At 36.9% G+C, this 19,103-nt stretch overlaps 4 protein-coding genes across 6 annotated transcripts; 2 read left to right on the top strand and 2 right to left on the bottom strand.

Moving 5' to 3' along the window:
• Positions 1-1,815: 1,815 nt before the first annotated feature.
• Positions 1,816-4,660, top strand: LOC127245994 (hypothetical protein At1g04090-like). The gene is made up of 2 exons (XM_051267152.1): positions 1,816-2,311; positions 3,002-4,660. Exons 1-2 carry the CDS (start codon positions 2,158-2,160, stop codon positions 4,564-4,566), a joined length of 1,719 nt encoding a protein of 572 aa, XP_051123109.1. The 5' UTR covers positions 1,816-2,157; the 3' UTR covers positions 4,567-4,660.
• A 797-nt stretch (positions 4,661-5,457) lies between these two features.
• LOC127258227 (protein SOSEKI 1) lies at positions 5,458-7,258 on the top strand. Its single transcript, XM_051285033.1, has 6 exons — positions 5,458-5,740; positions 5,854-5,923; positions 6,025-6,143; positions 6,260-6,839; positions 6,910-6,990; positions 7,084-7,258. The coding sequence occupies exons 1-6, from the start codon at positions 5,626-5,628 to the stop codon at positions 7,256-7,258; spliced, it is 1,140 nt and encodes a 379-aa protein (XP_051140990.1). The 5' UTR covers positions 5,458-5,625.
• A 435-nt stretch (positions 7,259-7,693) lies between these two features.
• Positions 7,694-12,472, bottom strand: LOC127258121 (GTP 3',8-cyclase, mitochondrial-like). Of its 2 annotated transcripts, none has more exons than XM_051284924.1 (8): positions 12,171-12,472; positions 10,339-10,959; positions 10,056-10,151; positions 9,783-9,974; positions 9,601-9,669; positions 8,199-9,518; positions 7,983-8,120; positions 7,694-7,877 (listed from the first exon to the last, which is right to left on the bottom strand). In XM_051284924.1, the coding sequence occupies exons 1-6, from the start codon at positions 12,231-12,233 to the stop codon at positions 9,435-9,437; spliced, it is 1,125 nt and encodes a 374-aa protein (XP_051140881.1). In that variant the 5' UTR covers positions 12,234-12,472; the 3' UTR covers positions 7,694-7,877; positions 7,983-8,120; positions 8,199-9,434. The 2 variants fall into 2 exon arrangements, with proteins under 2 accessions (XP_051140881.1, XP_051140795.1); XM_051284838.1 differs by having other exon boundaries at positions 10,056-10,223; positions 12,171-12,471.
• A 1,004-nt stretch (positions 12,473-13,476) lies between these two features.
• Positions 13,477-18,995, bottom strand: LOC127258021 (uncharacterized). Of its 2 annotated transcripts, XR_007840209.1 has the most exons (10): positions 18,446-18,994; positions 17,044-17,144; positions 16,593-16,950; positions 15,291-16,097; positions 15,063-15,117; positions 14,776-14,837; positions 14,579-14,685; positions 14,412-14,499; positions 13,843-14,232; positions 13,477-13,752 (listed from the first exon to the last, which is right to left on the bottom strand). XR_007840209.1 is itself a non-coding variant. In XM_051284724.1 (9 exons), the coding sequence occupies exons 1-9, from the start codon at positions 18,566-18,568 to the stop codon at positions 13,903-13,905; spliced, it is 2,031 nt and encodes a 676-aa protein (XP_051140681.1). In that variant the 5' UTR covers positions 18,569-18,995; the 3' UTR covers positions 13,477-13,902. The 2 variants fall into 2 exon arrangements, 1 of the variants encoding a protein (XP_051140681.1); XM_051284724.1 differs by having other exon boundaries at positions 13,477-14,232; positions 18,446-18,995.
• Positions 18,996-19,103: the final 108 nt, after the last annotated feature.

Here is a 19,103-nt window from a genome sequence, read left to right as displayed (position 1 = left end):
TACTCCTGGATTTTATATGTCCGTTTGGGTTGGAAACCCAAATCCAATTTGATTATGGATTATTAATTACATAATATTTCTCCAAGTTGGGCTTGGAATTTTTTTACTAATAATTATATGTAATAGTGTTGTTTTTCTTTTTCTTTTTTATTTTGTTTTGTTTTGTTTTTATTTTGATTTGGATTTTTATTTTACGTAGTATTTATATTTGATATTTTTAATTGAAATAATGCCTACTTAGAAGAAATAGTATTGATTTTGACTTTAAATCAAAACTGAAGACACTCTTACTTTAACACATTTTTCATGTAGCTAATAAAATTTTAATGTTGTCAAACAAATATAGTTCGAATATTTTTATGTATAAGTTAATATATTTTAATAAAAATCATACTGTAAATTAAATAGTTTTTATGCAAGCCAAACAAATTTTATAATGAAATTTGATTATTAAAAAAAAAAAATTGTTGTCAAATATGATATTTTAAGAAGAAGAAAAAAAATGATATTTGAATATTTAAAAAAAAAATTGTAAACAAATTTACATAAGTATTTAATTATCATTACATCAAAAGTTAAATTGAGAGTTAAAATTTTTATTATGTAATATACTTAGTTTTTGATAGAAAAAAAAAATAAAAAAATATAGGTTTGTTCATTTGTATTTTAAAATCAATATATTTTTTTTATAAAAATAATCTTTTTTTTTGTAAGTATACTTGACTGAAATATGACAGAAAGTATGAGTGACAGATAAATGAATGGCAGATGATATGGATGTGTGATATGAAAATGAAACCATATGTGTGTTCTTATTAAAAATATGTTTTAATACGATGATTTCTAACCAAAAAAAAAAATGTCATATTTAATAATTATTTTGAAAAATAAATAAATTTAAAACTATACAAATAAATAAAGGATATATATTTGAACCATAATGACCGAATTACCCCTACAGTCATACAGAACTTAACCGTGCAAACCCTACTGTATAATCTATCGTTTGAAGATTATATCATCCTTTTTACATATTAATGTTAAATATATATAGATATATATATATATTTTGATGACGTGGGAACCCGCAGCTGCTACCCGAAAGTGCGCACTGGATAAACTCCTGACCGAACCTAATACTCGGCAAATCAGACCCGACGAAAGAGTCGAACCATGTGTGGCAAATGACCTGAGGGGTCGGAGGTGGGTTTGAAATATTAATGTTAAATATTATTTTTATTGAAGAGTGTCCACCGGCCATTATTAGAATCATTATTAGCAAATGAGATATTGACTAAGGCGTTGATAGACTAATAACCTGAGTTTAGTATTGGAAGTTGTTAGGATTAGGCATAATATTATCAACTACTTTGGGTCATGTCTAGAAGAACTTTTTTTATTTCATTATTAATTTAACTTAATATTTTGTAAAAGAAAATTATATAAAAAATTACGAGAAGTTTATAGTAAAAAAAGTAAATACACTTCCTTGTCTCAATTATAATCCTCATATATTGCACACTTGATTTTACTAGTATTTATTTTTATGTCAAAATGTTCACATAACAGCACAACGCATGCATTATTGATCCAAAAAATCATCATTGATTATTTTATTTTATTTTATTTTTTTCTGTGGCTGGCAGCTCTTCAAAATCCGTACCAACGCATGAATGAATTTTTGCATCAATTATCATGTGTGCATATAAATTAGCAGCCCATCAACATCCTGCATTTATATAAATTTATAAAATATTTGTAGATATGGCAGCTGTCCAATTGATCATATAGTAGTAGTATTTATTTATTTAGGTGAGGATAATAAACACAGATCTCCATTGTCTTTAATGAATATTGTTAGTCAAATCCTGCTTATATAATCTTGTTACGAAGCAGATAAGATTGTGTATATTTCAATTCCTCCTAATTGTGTATCTTAAAAGCATTACAACGTTAGATTTGATATTATTACTTGCAAGGAAGTACAAATGAAAGCAACAACCTTTGATTTTGCTCTTCCCCTTTTTCTTGAGTGAGTGTTTGGAATTTTTGCAATCTTTCCTTTGTTTAGAGTATCATTGCTGCTTTTCTTGTGAACCCCGCTTTCTTAATTATACATACATATACTTCAATTCAACTATATATAGTTTGGTTTCCATGACTTCTTCTTCTTCGTCGTCGTCGTCGTCGTCAATGGGGAATCGGATCGGTGTCCTCGAAAGGATCTCTATCTTTTTCGGGAGGAAGCCGAAACCTCTTCCTATCGAAACCTCGTTCGAGCTTCCATCGCCATTGCCGACATGGCCTGAAGGTTGGCCTCTCTTTATGATTCTCTAATTACACATAAACATTGTGTTTGTGTTTGTATATGTATATGTTTTATGAAATGAAATAATGTATTTTTTTAAAAAAAAAAAAAAATAGCAGTAAAAAAACTGAAAAAATTAATCAAAATGAACACAACTACGCATCCACGTATATGTATATTGATGAAGGCTATGTTTATAATTGTCTAGAAATTTAGATATTTTATTAGTATATATATATGTTAGAGGAAGACTTATGGTTTAGAATGTAATGATCTGATCTAGAAGTTTAGATGGATTATTAGTATATATGTATGCATATATATATATATATATATTGTAGATCTTGTGCTGATCCGATCAGGTCAAGTAAACATGATGTTAAGATAGCATGAATTATATTATAAATATTTAAAATATGTATAAATATATACTGATTATATATTGATCTGGTCAAATCAGCATCATATTATTTTGACATGATTAGCCGCTGATTCATACTTATATACATATATATATATATTGTCGAATTCTTATGATTAAGCATACATGAAATGATCACTTCATCTAAAAAAATTCTAATGTTTCATTGATATATATATATTGAAGAAAGACTTATGGTTAACAATGCGATCATTTCATCTAAAAATCTAAGATGGTTATCATTTATAGTTGTTATTCCTTGTGTGAATAAGGGGGAGGTTTTGCAACCGGTATAATTGATCTTGGAGGGTTGGAAGTATGTCAAGTGTCGACATTCGCGAAGATTTGGTCGACGCGACAAGGCGGGCCGGAGGACATGGGAGCGACATTCTTCGAGCCAACCTCGATCCCTGACGGATTCTCCATGCTCGGCAGCTACTGCCAGCCAAACAACAAGCCTCTATCAGGGTGGATTCTTGCAGCAAGAGACGTAACCGATGACTGCGACGCGCTAAAGCCACCGACCGACTACACTCTCGTCTGGACAAGCGAGTCGTCGAGGATCAAACAGGATGGCACAGGCTACATCTGGCTGCCCACTCCGCCCGACGGATACAAAGCCATGGGGCTCGTTGTCACGTCGACACCCGACAAGCCGGACTTAGAAACGGTACGGTGTGCGCGCATCGAATACACGGATTCGACCGAAAATCAGGCCTGGATTTGGGGGCCTGGTAAGGATGTGAACACTGATGGGATCAATGTATACAGCTTGAGGCCGAAAGACAGGGGAATTCGGGCAATGGGAGTTCCGACAGGGACATTCGTTGTTCGAAACAATGGAGATGGTTTGGGTTTCGACATACCTTGTCTGAAGAACATCAATGGCAGCCATAGCTCCATGCCTGATCCTGACCAGATCAATGCACTAATCCAGGCATACTCACCCGTCGTCTACTTCCACCGCGACGAGCAATACTTCCCGTCATCGGTGTCGTGGTTTTTCGAAAACGGCGCATTGCTCTACAAGAAAGGCGAGGAGTCGAGCCCCGTCGAAATACTTCCGACAGGTTCGAAGCTGCCGCAAGGAGGCTCGAACGACGATGAGTACTGGATCGATCTCCCGAGAGACGAGGCTGCAAGAGACAGAGTGAAGAGAGGGGAGTTAGCAACAGCAGAGGCTTATGTCCATGTTAAGGCAATGTTTGGAGGGACATTTACGGACATTGCAGTGTGGATATTCTATCCTTTCAACGGCCCCGGAAAGGCGAAAGTCGAGTTTATCGACGTGCCGTTGGGGCGGATCGGCGAGCACGTCGGCGACTGGGAGCACGTGACTTTAAGGATCAGCAACTTCAATGGGGAGATGAAAAGCATGTATCTTTCGCAGCACAGCAAAGGCGAATGGGTTGACGCGTCGGAGATCGAGTTTTTCGCAGCGACGAATAAGCCGGTGGCGTATTCGGCATTGCACGGACATCCGATGTATCGGAAACCCGGGGTGGTGATGCAGGGGAGCAAGAATGTAGGGATCAGGAATGACAGTGGTAAAGGGAAGGATTCGATGGACATCGGGGCGAGGTTTGTCGTCGTTAGCGCTGAGTACTTGGCGGCGGCGTACGAGGAGCCGGCGTGGCTGAATTATGCAAGAAAATGGGGGCCGAAGATCAGCTACAACAGGGAGGAAGAAATCAGGAAATTGGAGAAATTATTGCCGGGGAGACTCAAAGGTGTGTTGGAGAGATTTGTGAAGTCTCTGCCGAAAGAAGTGCTTGGAGAAGAAGGCCCTGTCGGGCCAAAGGGTAAGGACTTTTGGTATGGTGATGAGAGATCTTGATCACCATGGTCTTGATCTTCTTAACTGTAAGAATCTCTGTAACTGGAATGGATGATCAGTGGGAATGTATAAAGTTTGATTTGATTTGGTTTTATGATTGTATTGTTGTGTTTATTTTGGTGGGAATTCTTAAATTTGGCTAAGGCTATTATTATCTATTTATTATTATTATGAAAAGGAGCAATTTCATTGAAGTAAAATATGTGTGTAATATAATATTTTCTGGAAGATTGAACCTGTCTGCCACAGGACATATATTCTAAATTCTAACCCATGGGATAAAGATTTACATGAATTTTTAATTACATAGGTTTATTAAAAACTGGTCAAAAAAACTGCCAACTTCTGCACTCCAGAATCAGTTAAAAAAAGCAAAAAGAGTCATTGGTGGACCAAGTTTGCCCTTTTTTATAGTACAATATAGTTACAGTTGATCTATTCTAAACATGTAGCCACCATACATTATAATACATATATATATATATATATATTTATGTGTGTGTTTGTGGGTGTGGGTGTGTGAGCAAGCATTCTTCAGTCTGCAAATGTATGCTTTGCAGAAGCCAATTATATAAATAAGTATTGAAGCATAGGCCCTCATGGTTTGTGTCTGATTTGGATATTAAAATTATTGATTTTAAATGTGTTGCATAAATACATATATATATATATATATTATATATATAAAGCCTGCACATCCACCAATGCATGGTGATCACTGATTTGATTTCTTGTTTTTATCAGACAGCTTAGTTTAACACGAAGAATTTGTTATATTTGTTAGGGCAGGCAGGCAGGCCTACGTACAAACCATGCTCATTTCTGTCTTGGGTTTCCATCTTCATTCGTTTGATCCTTTGTTTTTGTCGTTTTCTGCAAGAGAAATCAAATAAAAGCTACTTTTATGTTCTGTGTGGTTTTCTTTTGCCAAGAAAGTGAGGTTCATCACCACACACACCCACACACATATATATATATAGATACATACATACCATCAGGTGGGTACGTAGTTTTAATTTTGGGAAAGAAAGAAGAAGAAGAAGAAGAAGAAGAAGAAGAATGGAGGAAATGAGGAGAGTGGATATAGTTTATTTTTTGAGTAGAAAAGGGAGCATAGAACATCCTCATCTAATTCGTCTCCATCATCTTTCAAGAAATGGCATCCGATTACGAGGTGCTCTTCAATGGATATATTCCATTTTCTATCATCTTAAATCTTAATTCATTCATTCTTCAATTTTCACTAACAATAGTTGTTTTGTTTGTGGAATGAATGAATTAATTCAGATGTGAAGAGATGGCTGGGAGAAGTGAGGGGCAAAGACATGCCTGATTCATTTTCATGGTCTTACAAAAGGCATGCGTTTTATTATAGTGTTAGTTGAATTTGAATTTGAATTTGATCTGAATTCTGATGTGTGTGTATATATATATATGTGTGTGTGTGTGTGTGTGCAGGAAATACAAGAGTGGGTATGTATGGCAAGACTTACTGGATGATGATCTTATCACACCAATCTCAGACAGTGAGTACGTCCTTAAAGGATCTGAGATTTCCTCCACCATTGATCCACCTGGTAAATATATATATATATATACATATAGCACGTTTGATGTAAGAATTTTTCTTTGAGATTGGATCTCTTTTGTTAATATATATATATATATATATGTGTGTGTGTGGTTCTGGCAGAGGCAGATTCTTCTTACAATGAGAAAATTGAGCAGCCATCATCGTCACCATGTCTCCAAGAAGACAAGAAAGCCACACACAAAAGCCACAATTCATCCGACTCTGTCTCACCAAAATCATCGTCCCAAATCGAAGAATCATCCCAAACTTTTGGCTCCGAAACATCCACACTGACAGAGGATCACGACTCCATCAAACTCGAAACCGCGTCAGCCTCGCCCGCCAAGCAAGAACAACAACGGCAGCGGCCACCCTCTTTTCCTCTGCCTTCATTCCCCGCCAAGAATACTGCCAAAAAATCCGATGAAACCAAGGGTTCGGCATCATCACCTAGCTCAACCAAGTCCAAGAAAGGCACATCATCATCATCATCGTCAAGTATATTCCGGAGCCTGATCACTTGTGGCGGAGTGCACACGCACGATTCAGCTGTGGTGCCGATCAATAAGCCGAAGAAGCCGAGCGATCGGGACGAGGCTAACTCAGCCGAGATCTGCAAAAGGGACAGCAGTTTTTGTGGCTCTCAGAGTCAGAGGGTGTTTGGAACTCCTTGTTGGACTCAACAGCAATGGAATGGCAGGTAATTCTTACATACATTTACTCCGATCAAATACTGACGGTGATGTCTGACTCGCGACATGTCATTGCAGGAAAAGCTTCGATGGGGCGAGGAACGATTCATCATCAAGGACTGCTGCTTACAAACCGGCAGTTGCCGGGCCGACCTGCTCGTGAGTTGTTTGTTATCCTCAGTGTTTCTTGTTTAAAATTTGAGAATTGGCTGCAAGAATAGTGAAGCAAAGTTAGTTCATTTTTTGTTACAGACAATGTGGGAAGACTTTCAGACCAGACAAGATGCACTCACATATGAAATCCTGTAAGGGAATGAAAGCTGCCATGTCCAAAGCTGCGGCTGCTGCTAATCAAAAGCAATCATCAGAAGAATCTATGGAAGTGGAGAATAAGGCCTCCTTTTCTGGCCATTCACAACCTCGTTGACTGCTCCTGCGATTGCTCAAAATATTAACAACAATGTTTTTCAATTACATTTCTTGTCTTTTCTATAGAATCTTCCATTAATCCCAGCTTTAAGCTGAAAGAAAACAAGCCAGATATATGTAAGAACATAGTTGAAATCACTTGTTTCTTTCTCAAAAATGTGAAATATGATTGCACCTAATAGAAAAACTTCAGTAGCAAGAAGAGATGAAATGATACCATGGTTGCGCCGAAAGGGCAAGAAGTCTGGTCCAAAGAGCTGGTGGCAAGTCTCCTGGGATTGTGGATCAGAACACACATCTAGTATGTCAAGCAAGATCCTCGGAGGTGTCATGAGAGGTGGAGGCCTTATCCATTTCAACTCCAGGAGGCAAATTGCCCCTGAGGATGTAAACTTTGGTTTTTGAATTTGATCAGAGAAGGACAGTATTCCAATAACTCACCCGCATAAAAATGCATCTCCGATGGCCAAATGGTTATTGTTCACAAACTCCCACCACCTGGCAATGTAGCGTCGGGCAAGAGCTGTTTCTAATATAGCCTGGATCCCGATTCTTGCCCTGGGATCTGAGAACTGCTGGCACTCTGGTGCGAGGAAAGATTGCGCACCCAGGAGTTTCTGCATTAGAGGTGGTTATACAAATCAGTCTCTGTAGTAGTTCAATACAAGAAACGAGGAAACAATGATGGGTGATTCTTGAGAATTCCAGGGGCCATTATTTACCATGATGTAAGGATGTTCTGGCATGTGATTTCGCGAAAACCACATCGAAATATGGCTTCCCACAAAGAAAGGGAAGTCATTGTTCATCAATGTTGTCCACAGGTGACGACTGTCATCCTCAACTACGTGCTCCTAATCCTGTACAATTTTCTTATTTTTTAAACATGAGAGCAAAGACAAGGAAACTCCAGATATCACAAGAAATTTTCGCCATACATCAACTGAAATGTACTCATTTTTTGTTACAAATGCATCCAATTGCCCCGGCATTCTCCAGTAGCAGCCCAGCTAGCGGTTATCCATTTGGATATGAGACTCAGGAACATATAGCATCGTGCGGAATATGCTGAGGCAACTGGATGAAAAAGATTAAAATTTTCTGACACACACTAAAAACACAAGGGATAAAAACATTGGGAAATTGGAAGATGTATGGATCAAAGCTATAAAACAAATCATAAGTAATATTCAAAGTTCAAGTAAGAAAAAACTGAAGGGATTAGAAGTCTAGAATACTCAATACATCCTAATTCTCCTACTCTTTGGTGATGGGAATGGAAAGGGGATCCATTTGTCGAAAATGGCTAGAAAAAAGGGAAGCTGCTGGTTAATAAGTTCAGGGGTAATGGAATCTTATAAAGACAGCTACTTGACATTGTACTCACTGGCAAGGGAGACAATGTCATTGCTATCTGAAATATAAGCAACCATAGGGAAATAAACAAATAAATACCCACAGCCTCATTTGATCTCTTTCCAGGCATTCTTTATTGCTGCAAGGAGATGTAAACCTACAAATGTAGCTCTCTAACCTCTAATGAGGATGACCTGAAATACACCTTCAAGAAGAAATACAGCTAACAAGCTTCTAATTTATGTAATTCCAAGAAGGAGCTACCCAAGAATCACATGCAGAAAGAAATTTTACACTTTCTAAAAGCATGGCAACATTCTTTAGCTAGTTATAACAGTAATCATTTCATAGATTTGTGAATCGGAATGGCAAATGATAAACCCAGTAAAATGAAGTACCAGATATAAACTCCAATTAATTTTATTGCTACATAACAGAACTCAGTATCGATGATCTCAATGGAGTTAATTTATTGTCCAAAAGACAACCATGACATGACATGATAGTGGAGTTTAGTAGAGCCAAAAGGTTGTTAGACGCACCACCCTGATATAATTAATACAAACACAACACCCCTCAGTTACTTCTCTGGTCTGGTGCCTGTGGGTGTGACAAGATAAGTATTAACCAAATGAACAGATTGGAATGGCTATGCTCCAAGAGAAAAAGTAAATAAAATAATAAGATAATTGAGATATTGGGACAGCTGATGCTGAAATCAATACCAAATTTGTATGGTAAAAATGCAGTAGGGGTGGAAGCTCAAAGGACCTGCAGTATATTGATATACAAGGAGTGATGGGACACCCGGTCAGTTGCTAGCCGCCAATATGAATCATCGGCCGGTTTGGCGTCTTTGCAATGTCAAACATCCCAGCATGAGCTTGTTTCTTCCTTTTGACCTGACGTAGCAACAGATGATTATCAACAAAATATCAACTACAATTTTCAAGCACTCAGGATTCTGTTTCAGTGTACACATACAGCGGCTCCAATGATCTCCTTGAGTTCGTTATCATCAGCACCATTACGCAGAGGATCCCGCAAGCTAACCTGAAAATGTGTCATATTTTCATCATGTGTATCCATCTATACATAAAATGTTCATCCCACAAAATATTGGAAAAGACAGATCAAGAAATAAAAATAAAAATTAGAAGCTTCACCTCAGAGGGGCCGAAGAGACAAACTTTAAAGTTCCCATCAGCCAGAAGCCTCAATCTATTACAGCCAGCGCAAAAATTCTTAGTCATTGATGTGATGAATGAAACAGTACCCTGATGTCCATCTATCCTGAAATTCTTAGCTGTCTCTGTAGGGTGGTCCTGAATTCTTTCAAGTCCTGTAAAGTCTTTCGCCTGTTCAAAATAAATAGGCATTCAGGTGTAATATGATACACAGAAGATATGACTATTTGGAACTGCCGAGTTCTACCTTACCACAATATCCAACATTTCGGCATAAGGCACGAGTTTTTTCACATTCCAGACATTTCCATCGAATGGCATGAACTCGATAAATCGCACATTGATTGGCTTCTCCCGAGTCAGATCAACAAAATCACATATTTCATCATCATTAAATCCTCGCATCACAACACAATTTATCTGACACAAAGAACATATAAAACAAGACCTTTTTTTATGGAGTATATATTCAAAACTAACTAAGATACATATATATTAAAAGCTAAGGCAAAAAGAGTGAAGAGTTGAGTCATACTTTGACAGGATTATATCCCATCTCCACAGCTGCATCAATGGATTTCATTACTCGTTCATGCCCTCTCCGCCTAGTCATAAATTCAAACTTGGGTGCAACAAGTGTGTCCAAACTTATGTTGAGCAAATCAAGCCCACATTCTTTCAATCTCTGAAGCTTATTTGCCAGAGTAATTCCATTGGTGGTCATAGCAAGTGTCTTTAATCCACTTAAATTTGTCAAGCGTGAGCAAATCTCTTCAATATCCTTTCTGACCATGGGCTCCCCACCAGTCAAACGAATTTTATTAACCCCAGAGCTGACAAACAGATTAGCCAAGCGAACAATCTCATCTTGTGAGAGAAGTTGGGGACTCGGAGTAAGCTCTACACCTTCAGCAGGCATACAGTAATGGCATCGTAAATTGCAGCGCTCAGTCAAAGAGATTCTTAAGTAAGTATGTTTTCTTCCAAACGAATCGACCAGAATATCAGAAACTGAATTATCTTTTGGGGAATCAATTGCATGTGTGGCAACTGAAGTCACATATGACTTCGACAAGGGACCAGGAATCTTGCCCCCAATGAAATCTCGGTCTTCACTGCCTTTACAAGGAAAATGATCTGTAATTGCACTGTTGGCCTGTAAATGAAAGGGTAACTATAAACTCAACACACCAAGAAACAGGAGCCATGATTTCAGCATATAGATATACAAATGAAACAGCCTCTTCTTAAGTGTAAATCATATACACTGAAGGAAATTCTTTAACTAGTTAACCCTTTACATTGAGTATATGGACAACAGAACAAGCTCTCACCAAGATCACATAGGTTTCATGTAAAAGTAATCTGTTCTTATTTCAAAACTAAATGAATAGACTTCCTTTACAAAGTTAGAAAGCTTCAACATACAAAACCCAACAATTTTCATGATGAGAGTACAGAAAGCTAAAAACGAACAGCCATAAATGAAATTTCAATCAGATGAACAATATAAACTATTGTAAATTTTAAGGATGATGCCTCAGATTCTCACAGTATCAATTCACTTAGTATAAGGTAAAGCGACTGCATCAAATGAAAATGCTGCTTGGATTCCAGCTTAAGTTTCATATTCATTTAGTTTTCTGAACAAACTTTTTCTTTCTTTCTTTCTTTCTTTTCTTTCTTTTTTCATTTTTTTATTTTTTATGCTACTTTACTTACATGCGCACCAAAAGAAAAAATGTAATAACAGCAAGCTTGATAAGAAAAAATTGGGTGCGCCTCACAAAAACATTTGGCAATAGAGATTTTCAAGTGATGGTCATCTAGGCATGCATTTGCTTCTACAGAGAAATTATCTGGGGAAACTGAGTCCAACATAAATCAAGAAGAATCAATTTCAACTGATTGCCCAAAATCTGTGGAGGCCACAAAATCAATGGCCAAGTTTCTTGTTAAGGGGCTGTGGTCGGTAGGCAGCTTGATGTTTTCTATGGTTTGTACTAACCATGCAAAATACGGGCACGCTCGTTAATTCGTGGTAAGGTAAAATTTCTGTAACCTAAGCCGTACGCAAGACATCGGACTCACTATCACCTAGCAAGAAAATTTTGGATAAGTAATCGGATGCGTAGATGCTGCAGGTGACCTAGTGCAGATGAGTTTCAGGCTACATCTTTACTAACTCGTTCGATCAAGGGGGTAAATAATCAATATGTCCGGCAAAGTAGACTCAAGCTCTGCTCCGTGCAAGCACTTTAACTATCCAAAGAAGCTACCACGGCCCTCGCAACTACGGATACGCGCTCGATGATGCACCATTACAAGCATACGTAAATCAAATGAACTCTAGGATAGAATACGTACTAGGGAGACGAAATTTCTGAAACTCGAACGCTGTCCGATGATTTTTGATATGCATGGCCGCATCTCGGAATCAGATGGAATTCCAACAGTAAATTCCTTGTACGATCTGAAGCCACAAATAAGACGGTGATGCTGCTGCTGAACTGGAAATTAAAGTGTAGTTGGATTGGAAGTTCGGGTTTAAGAAGAACAGCAGGGAAGGAAAGCGAGCAACAATGGCGGTTTGCAACGGAGTTCGTATTCGAAGAGAAGAGGAAGAGAAACACAACGCACGCACTCCGTGTGGATTAAAAAGGAAAGTAAGACCGTACCATTTATACGCTGTGTTTACGTTGATAGATAGGTTTCGTTTGTTTTTTCAGATAATTTTAATTTAAATATTGTTTTTACATCATTTTTTTAAGAAATATATATATTAAAAATAATAGTAATAAGTATTAATGAAATTTAAAATTAAAATTAGGGTGTGTTTGTTTGGGGGTTTGGATTTTGAGTTGGGATTTGAATAATAAAAATTTTGAATTTGAATAGTTGTATGATGTGATATAAATAGGTGTTGATATGATATTTTGAATGTAAAATTGATTTTTAGTATAATATAAAAAATGAAAAATAAGTGTTTGATTTGATGTTTTTGGAAAAAAAATTCTGATGAATAATATAAATCCAATCCAATCCCCGAACAAACACAAGACGATACAAATTTATTTTTAAATTTTACATCATTCATCCCACTTTTTTTTTTATTTAATACTAGTCCATTCATTTCCGCATAGCTTTCATTTATGTTGTAGCAATCAAATTGGATTCGTTTACCATTTATTTTTAATCGATTTTTCAACATATAATATCTTTTACAAAAATCTAAACATTAAACAAATAAGCCAAAATCAAAATTGTATGTATCAAATTGGATTCGTTTACCAAAATTAATCTACAATTATTTTTTCTAAAATAAAAAAATAATATGTTAAAAAAAAACTTTTGATTTGAAACACGTCTAAATTGTCCTTATACTATAAAACCCTTAGAACCGAAGAGTGGCTCCCGGAATAAACTTCCATCTGATAGGTACTAGATCCGTGCTCGAAACAAACATGGCCCAATTTTTACTTCAATAACTCTATTTATTATTAAAATAAAATAAAAATTAAAAAAAAAAAAAAAAAAAGACAATTGTATAGACTATAGTACATGCTCTAACCAACAAATAACCAGTTCAGCCTTGTGGTATCAAAAGCTCATTACATGAATTGAACGGTAGTCGGTAGTCTAATTTATAGTAATAATTAACCAAAAGGGCGTGGCGAAGCCTTCTTCCTGAATACAAGTAAAAAAATTCACATCCCATTGAAGGCAAGGCAAAGGCTCTACTACACCAATAATAATCAGTAGACAAATAGAGATATGCAAGCATTTCGATAACAAAATTTAGAGTATCTAGTTTTTCATTCGTTCTTTCTTTCTTTTTCTTTTTCCTTTTCTTTCTCTCTTCCCCTCACTCTTTCCCCTGAAATCCGAGATCATCGCTTACGAGCATAACAAAAATCTTAAAACAGCAAACGGCTACAGTTGAGTCCGCCTTGTATTCACAGAAAAAAAGCAGAGGATACTTCAGGCTTTCACCACGCATCGAACTAATACCAAAATAATATTGCAAAAATATTCAAACCTTGTGTAGCAGCAACTCATGAGGCTCCAATTCAAAATTGTCGGGCATGGTTCCAAGAGCCTAAGCAGTACCCGAGGTTTCATTGATCTTGACCTCTTCAGTTTTAGCCTCTGTTCGGATGTAAGTGAGGCTACGTGTTGGGGGTGGTGGAGCAATACTGTTGGACGTCTGACTTGGAGCATCAGTGGCGACAGGCTGGGTGTCGCGCTTCCACTGGAAACTTCTTGGACCGGGCTTTGTTGGCATACGACTCCGGTAGGGAGAGGGAAAACCTCGGCCAAATGGAACTCTCCCAAGTCTGGGTGCAGCAGCATAAGGAGATGCTCTGGCAACCCGAGGCCACATCACAGCAGATGTAGTTTCGGGTTGAGCAGAACTTTTTCTTACTACCTGCACACATATAATAGACACAGTAACACTGTTTATACATCTGTGGATAGATTTATAGCATTTACTGATCATAGATAATTAAATTGTCAATTGCTGATCTTAAAAAAGATATATATGTGCAGTCCATTTCGATATGTGAATGAATGAATGGGTCATATTAACATTGTTCAGCCATGTACCTTGAGAAGTCGAGACATAAAAGAGGTGCCATCCAAGGATAAAGCCTGCTCAGAAGCTTCTTTTCTCATGAATTCGATATAAGCAGACCTGAATAGGCATTCGATATTAGAATTCCACTATTTTAAAATTTGATGAGAAAAGAAAAGGAACATCAGAAAAATCGTACCCCTTTGGTTGCCCTGTGGAAGGGTCAGTCATAATAATCACTTTAAGAACTTCTCCAAACTTGTTGAAGTGTCGTAAAAGGCTATCCTTTGTGGCAGCGAAATGAACCTAACACGAGAGGAAGTGTTTCAGAAACAAAGTAAGGGAAGGGAAAGGGATAGGGATTACGAAAAAGATATCCTAATATGCCAATCTTACATTACTAACAAAGATGGTCCTTGTTTCAGCATCTTCTGTAGGTTGGCCAGTTGAGTATAAACCTGTTAGATTCAGGAAATGGTGAGGAAGTATGCTACACAAAACAATAAAGTAATAAAAGAATAATGAAGTGCAAAGGTCAACCAAAACACGAGAAAATAAATAATACCAGAAAATTGTTGTTAGAAAAGGCAGATAATATAATCAGTTGTTTGAATAAATGAGGCACAATATAGTGAATAAATAATACCAGAAAATTGTTGTTTGAAAAAAAACAAAATTCTTACCAGCAGGTGACTCAGTCTTTTGGGATTCATATTGGAGGCCAACATCTGGCTTTAACTAATACAAGGCAAATCAGGAAAAAAGAAAAAAGAAAAAAAGGTGAGTAGATCAGAGATGAAAACCGAAACAAGTGCCTGTGCACTATTTAAAAATAAGTAAAAGGTTTAACACAAACAACCAATTTTCAATCACCAAAAGACAGCATATGACAAATTCACATTAAAACTTACATTTTTAAGTAAAGCGTGTCTAAGATCAGTTTTCTCCTTCGTCAATAAGGCTTGTGGTTTGCGAGGCATTGTGCCAGCACCTGGTATCATGTTGTAGCCATCCGACTCTGATACCTTCCTCACTTCCTTATACTGAGATTTTGGGGCATCTACATTGATTGATGAAACAAGTTTACGAGACGTACTAGGAACGGATGCATGTTTACCCAAACGATACTGAGGCATTTCAGACTCAACCCAGTCTCCAGCAGAGGAGGGGACCTCGTATGCATGAGCGTTCTTGTGACCAATTACATCAACATTATAGCCGTCACCATATCCCAAATCAGAAGGCATAGTGGTGTCATCATTGAAATCTGTCATATTAACGTCTTGCTGCAAACTGTTACCATTACGTCGCTGATAAGCAAAGTGAATGTCCTCTTCTTCACCAGCAAAGTATCCATCACCTTCATCTTCTATAACACCACTTTGTTCCTTTATTTGATTTGTATTTCTTAAATTATTATCACGACCAAGTCTGTCAAACACACTGCGGGAGGGCCTAACTTTATTCACATCTTTAACAGCATCAGCCACAGCTTTAATGGCAACAGACATTGCACTGCGTGACCCAGGTTCTGTCCGAATTCTCTGAGGGCGTTCTCCATGAAAAGAATCACCAGTTGAAGTAGAAACAACAGATCTCAAACGCTTTCTTGAAGGTTCTGATGCTGTACTGGAAGACAACGAAGTAGCTACAGCATCTCGTACAGCAAATTGAAGCAGCCTACGTGGTGCACTAACAGTTGTTTGAGAAATTTCACTCTGTCGGAGATCAATGAGCAAAGTCATTAGTAAAACAAAAAAAGGAAAAATACTAATAACATAAATAGTCAGAACTTAGTGCTGGAACTATTTCTATAACTTCCACTGTTTATTTGTGGCCCAATATTCAAATGTACCTGTGCTTGTTTATATCCTTATGTTTTTTACATGGATTGGAGTATTTGTCCAACAAGTTTTGCATATCTACAAGTTTATGAAAGATTGCAAAAAGCAATCCACACTATTGCAACTCTGTTAGGCTACATGATGCAGTCCTAGCTTATAAAAAAAATTAATAAATAAATTATATCACAAAAATAAAACAAAAAAAATAAATTTAGAACATAGAGTATTTGAGAAACCAAGCCCAACAACGTAATACACTTCATTACACCTAGCAAATATGACCCCAAATGCCAAATATTTATAAATCAGAGAGTGTGCATAATGTGTGGAAATTAGATATTAAGCAAATTGACAAAAAGGAGAAATTACCTTCACTGGCCGATGCTCATCATGTCGCCTCCTTTTCTTCTCAATTGACACTTGAGAAGACAACCGTTTTGCACGACCAAGTCTATGATGAGTTTCATCCTTGACATCAGCATTGCCAGCCACAGTATTTTGAGGAATGGGATTTTCACTGTCACTTCCAACCTTCACTGAACCTTTCTTTTCCTGTTTCTTCTGCTTATCAGAACTTTTGCTTCCTATTTCAACAACAGATTCAATCTTGTGTGATTCAGTTCGTCCATTTTGCTCCTCTGCTGCAGATGTTTTCAATGCTCCTTCAAGATGAAGTTCTGGTTGTTGCACATACAAATTTAGGGAAGATTCTAGATGATCCCAGAGCCTATGTCAAAGAATAGCATTAATCACCAGGAATGATCAACTAGGAGTAATTCTGAGCCATCACAGTAAGGACTAAACTATGGCATAACCTTACCATGATACAAAAGATTCACTGTCATCTCCAAGAAAGACATCTAACTCAGACTTGGCTTCATCCTTGCACCTTCCATTTTTTAGCAAAACTATCACATATTCCTGGAGGCACAACAGAAATATAAGTTATAATCTAAGAAAATACACAAATATAACTAATAAGTGAAACTAACAATCAGTGAAAAATGTGATAAATCAGATTTCGCCTTCGAACCAAAGAGTTCATTCATAAGAATAATCGAGAGAAGTGTTACTGAAAGAGAACCAAAACACGGGAGTGAAATGGCCAAGCCAACCAACATCAATCCTCAAAAACAAAGAAATGGAAAAGAAGTAGATAATGATGATTGTTGTACGAGAGAATATGCACACATTTTCAGTTGCTGGTTCATAAATGTAGTGATTGCTAAAAGAACTACATTAAACTCACAGATGCAACCTTAGTCCAGGCTCAGTCATAAGCCATAACCGGCCTAAAAAGAACAAAATTTTTTGTGAGGTCTTGTGACCATGAAACTGAGAAGCCATGTAGAATACAAAAAAGAAACCTCAATAAGCTTTGAACAATACCCAAAACCCAAAATGCACAGCAACAACCTAATCATTCATGTCTCGTGGGAGAGGACATACAAACTAAATGCCAACTGTAAGGTAATTATAGATTAAAATAAAGATTCTGAAGAAAAAAACCATGTTTGTCCAAAGTTCTTTTCAAAGGATTGCTAAAAACTCCACAACAGTGTCAAGCCTCAAATTTTGCCCATTAGTAAGTACATGCACTCATAGCAACAGAAAAAGGAAATAGAATTCTTGCTATACAGGGAATAGTCCGGCGGCTAATTCAAAATTAGATGGGAGAGTAGTTTAAAACTGCATCTCACCATTGGAACACATAAGAGCAAGGGAAGTAAGTGTACACAACTAGGCATAATAAGAAACCATAGCTAAAAGACAGTGACAACCTCAGCAAGTATCTTTGCTTTATAAAATCTGAAATCTGGTTACCTTCAAAACATAATCTCTGTTCAATTTAGCTTAACATATTAAAAAATAACTTTGCTACCATTGGCAATCCCCACTACATCCATTATCCTAAACAGCATCTTAACTACATCGACAGAAATTTGCAAAATACAATGCACTACTCATCTGAGGAGGGAATAATTAAGGCCACCGCATATTCTAACTACAAACATATGCAACAGAGAGATCCTAATCAAAGAAATGCTCGGAATCCAAACATTGTATCACAAATTTAAAAAATAAAAAATAAAAAATAAAAAAAAAAAGATTCATTTTTCGCATTCTTCTGATCGCTCAAATTCAAAGAAACAATTGTTATTCATCCAATAATCTATTTCAAGAACGATAAACTAATCACTAGCCAAAATTTCTGTGCATACCACGAGAGTCTCGTCCGTGTAATCGCCCATGTATTCCTTGAGCTTCTCATTGATTCGTTCGCGAAGCCGCGCGACTCCTTCGCTTCCAAAATTAACCCTAAAGGTCCGATCACCTCCCTCCATTGCCGCCCAAGAAAACCCCACAAAACTATCACTAAAACCCTAGTTACAGCTCCTCCAGCAAATTATTTCAATGCTGAATCACAATCTTGGAACGCCCAAATCGAAACAAGAGAAAACCAAAATAAAATAGGCGAACAATAATTTCGCCAAAAAATCAAACAACACTACATTAATATCACGAATGAAAACACAGATTCAAAATAAAATCTAACAAACAACAAGGGCTAGCGATAAAATGATGTACGTTTTATGGAAAAAAAAAAAAAAATTGGCTCCGGGATTGATTACTGGAATTCGGGAAGTTTTTCTTGTGAGGACCGTAGAGACACGGAAAGAACCGTGATAAATTTTGGAAACCCTACGTCATCCGATTCTGCTGTAACCTGATTAAAGGGTGGGCTAGCGAGAGATGGTGTGTTTGGTTTTTATTATTTGTGTTTCTTTGAGTTTTGTTAAAATGCGTTTTGGTTATCGGATGAGTTTAAGTTGATAACGGAGGGTGTATTAATTTGTTAAATGAAATTGTTTAATTAAT

The sequence above is a fragment of the Andrographis paniculata genome, unplaced genomic scaffold, assembly GCF_009805555.1.
Source record: "Andrographis paniculata isolate CXL003 unplaced genomic scaffold, ASM980555v1 Contig10END, whole genome shotgun sequence".
Classification (NCBI taxonomy): Eukaryota; Viridiplantae; Streptophyta; class Magnoliopsida; order Lamiales; family Acanthaceae; genus Andrographis; species Andrographis paniculata.
Note: the sequence above shows the minus strand (reverse complement) of the source record. Positions and strands in the feature narration are given on the sequence as shown.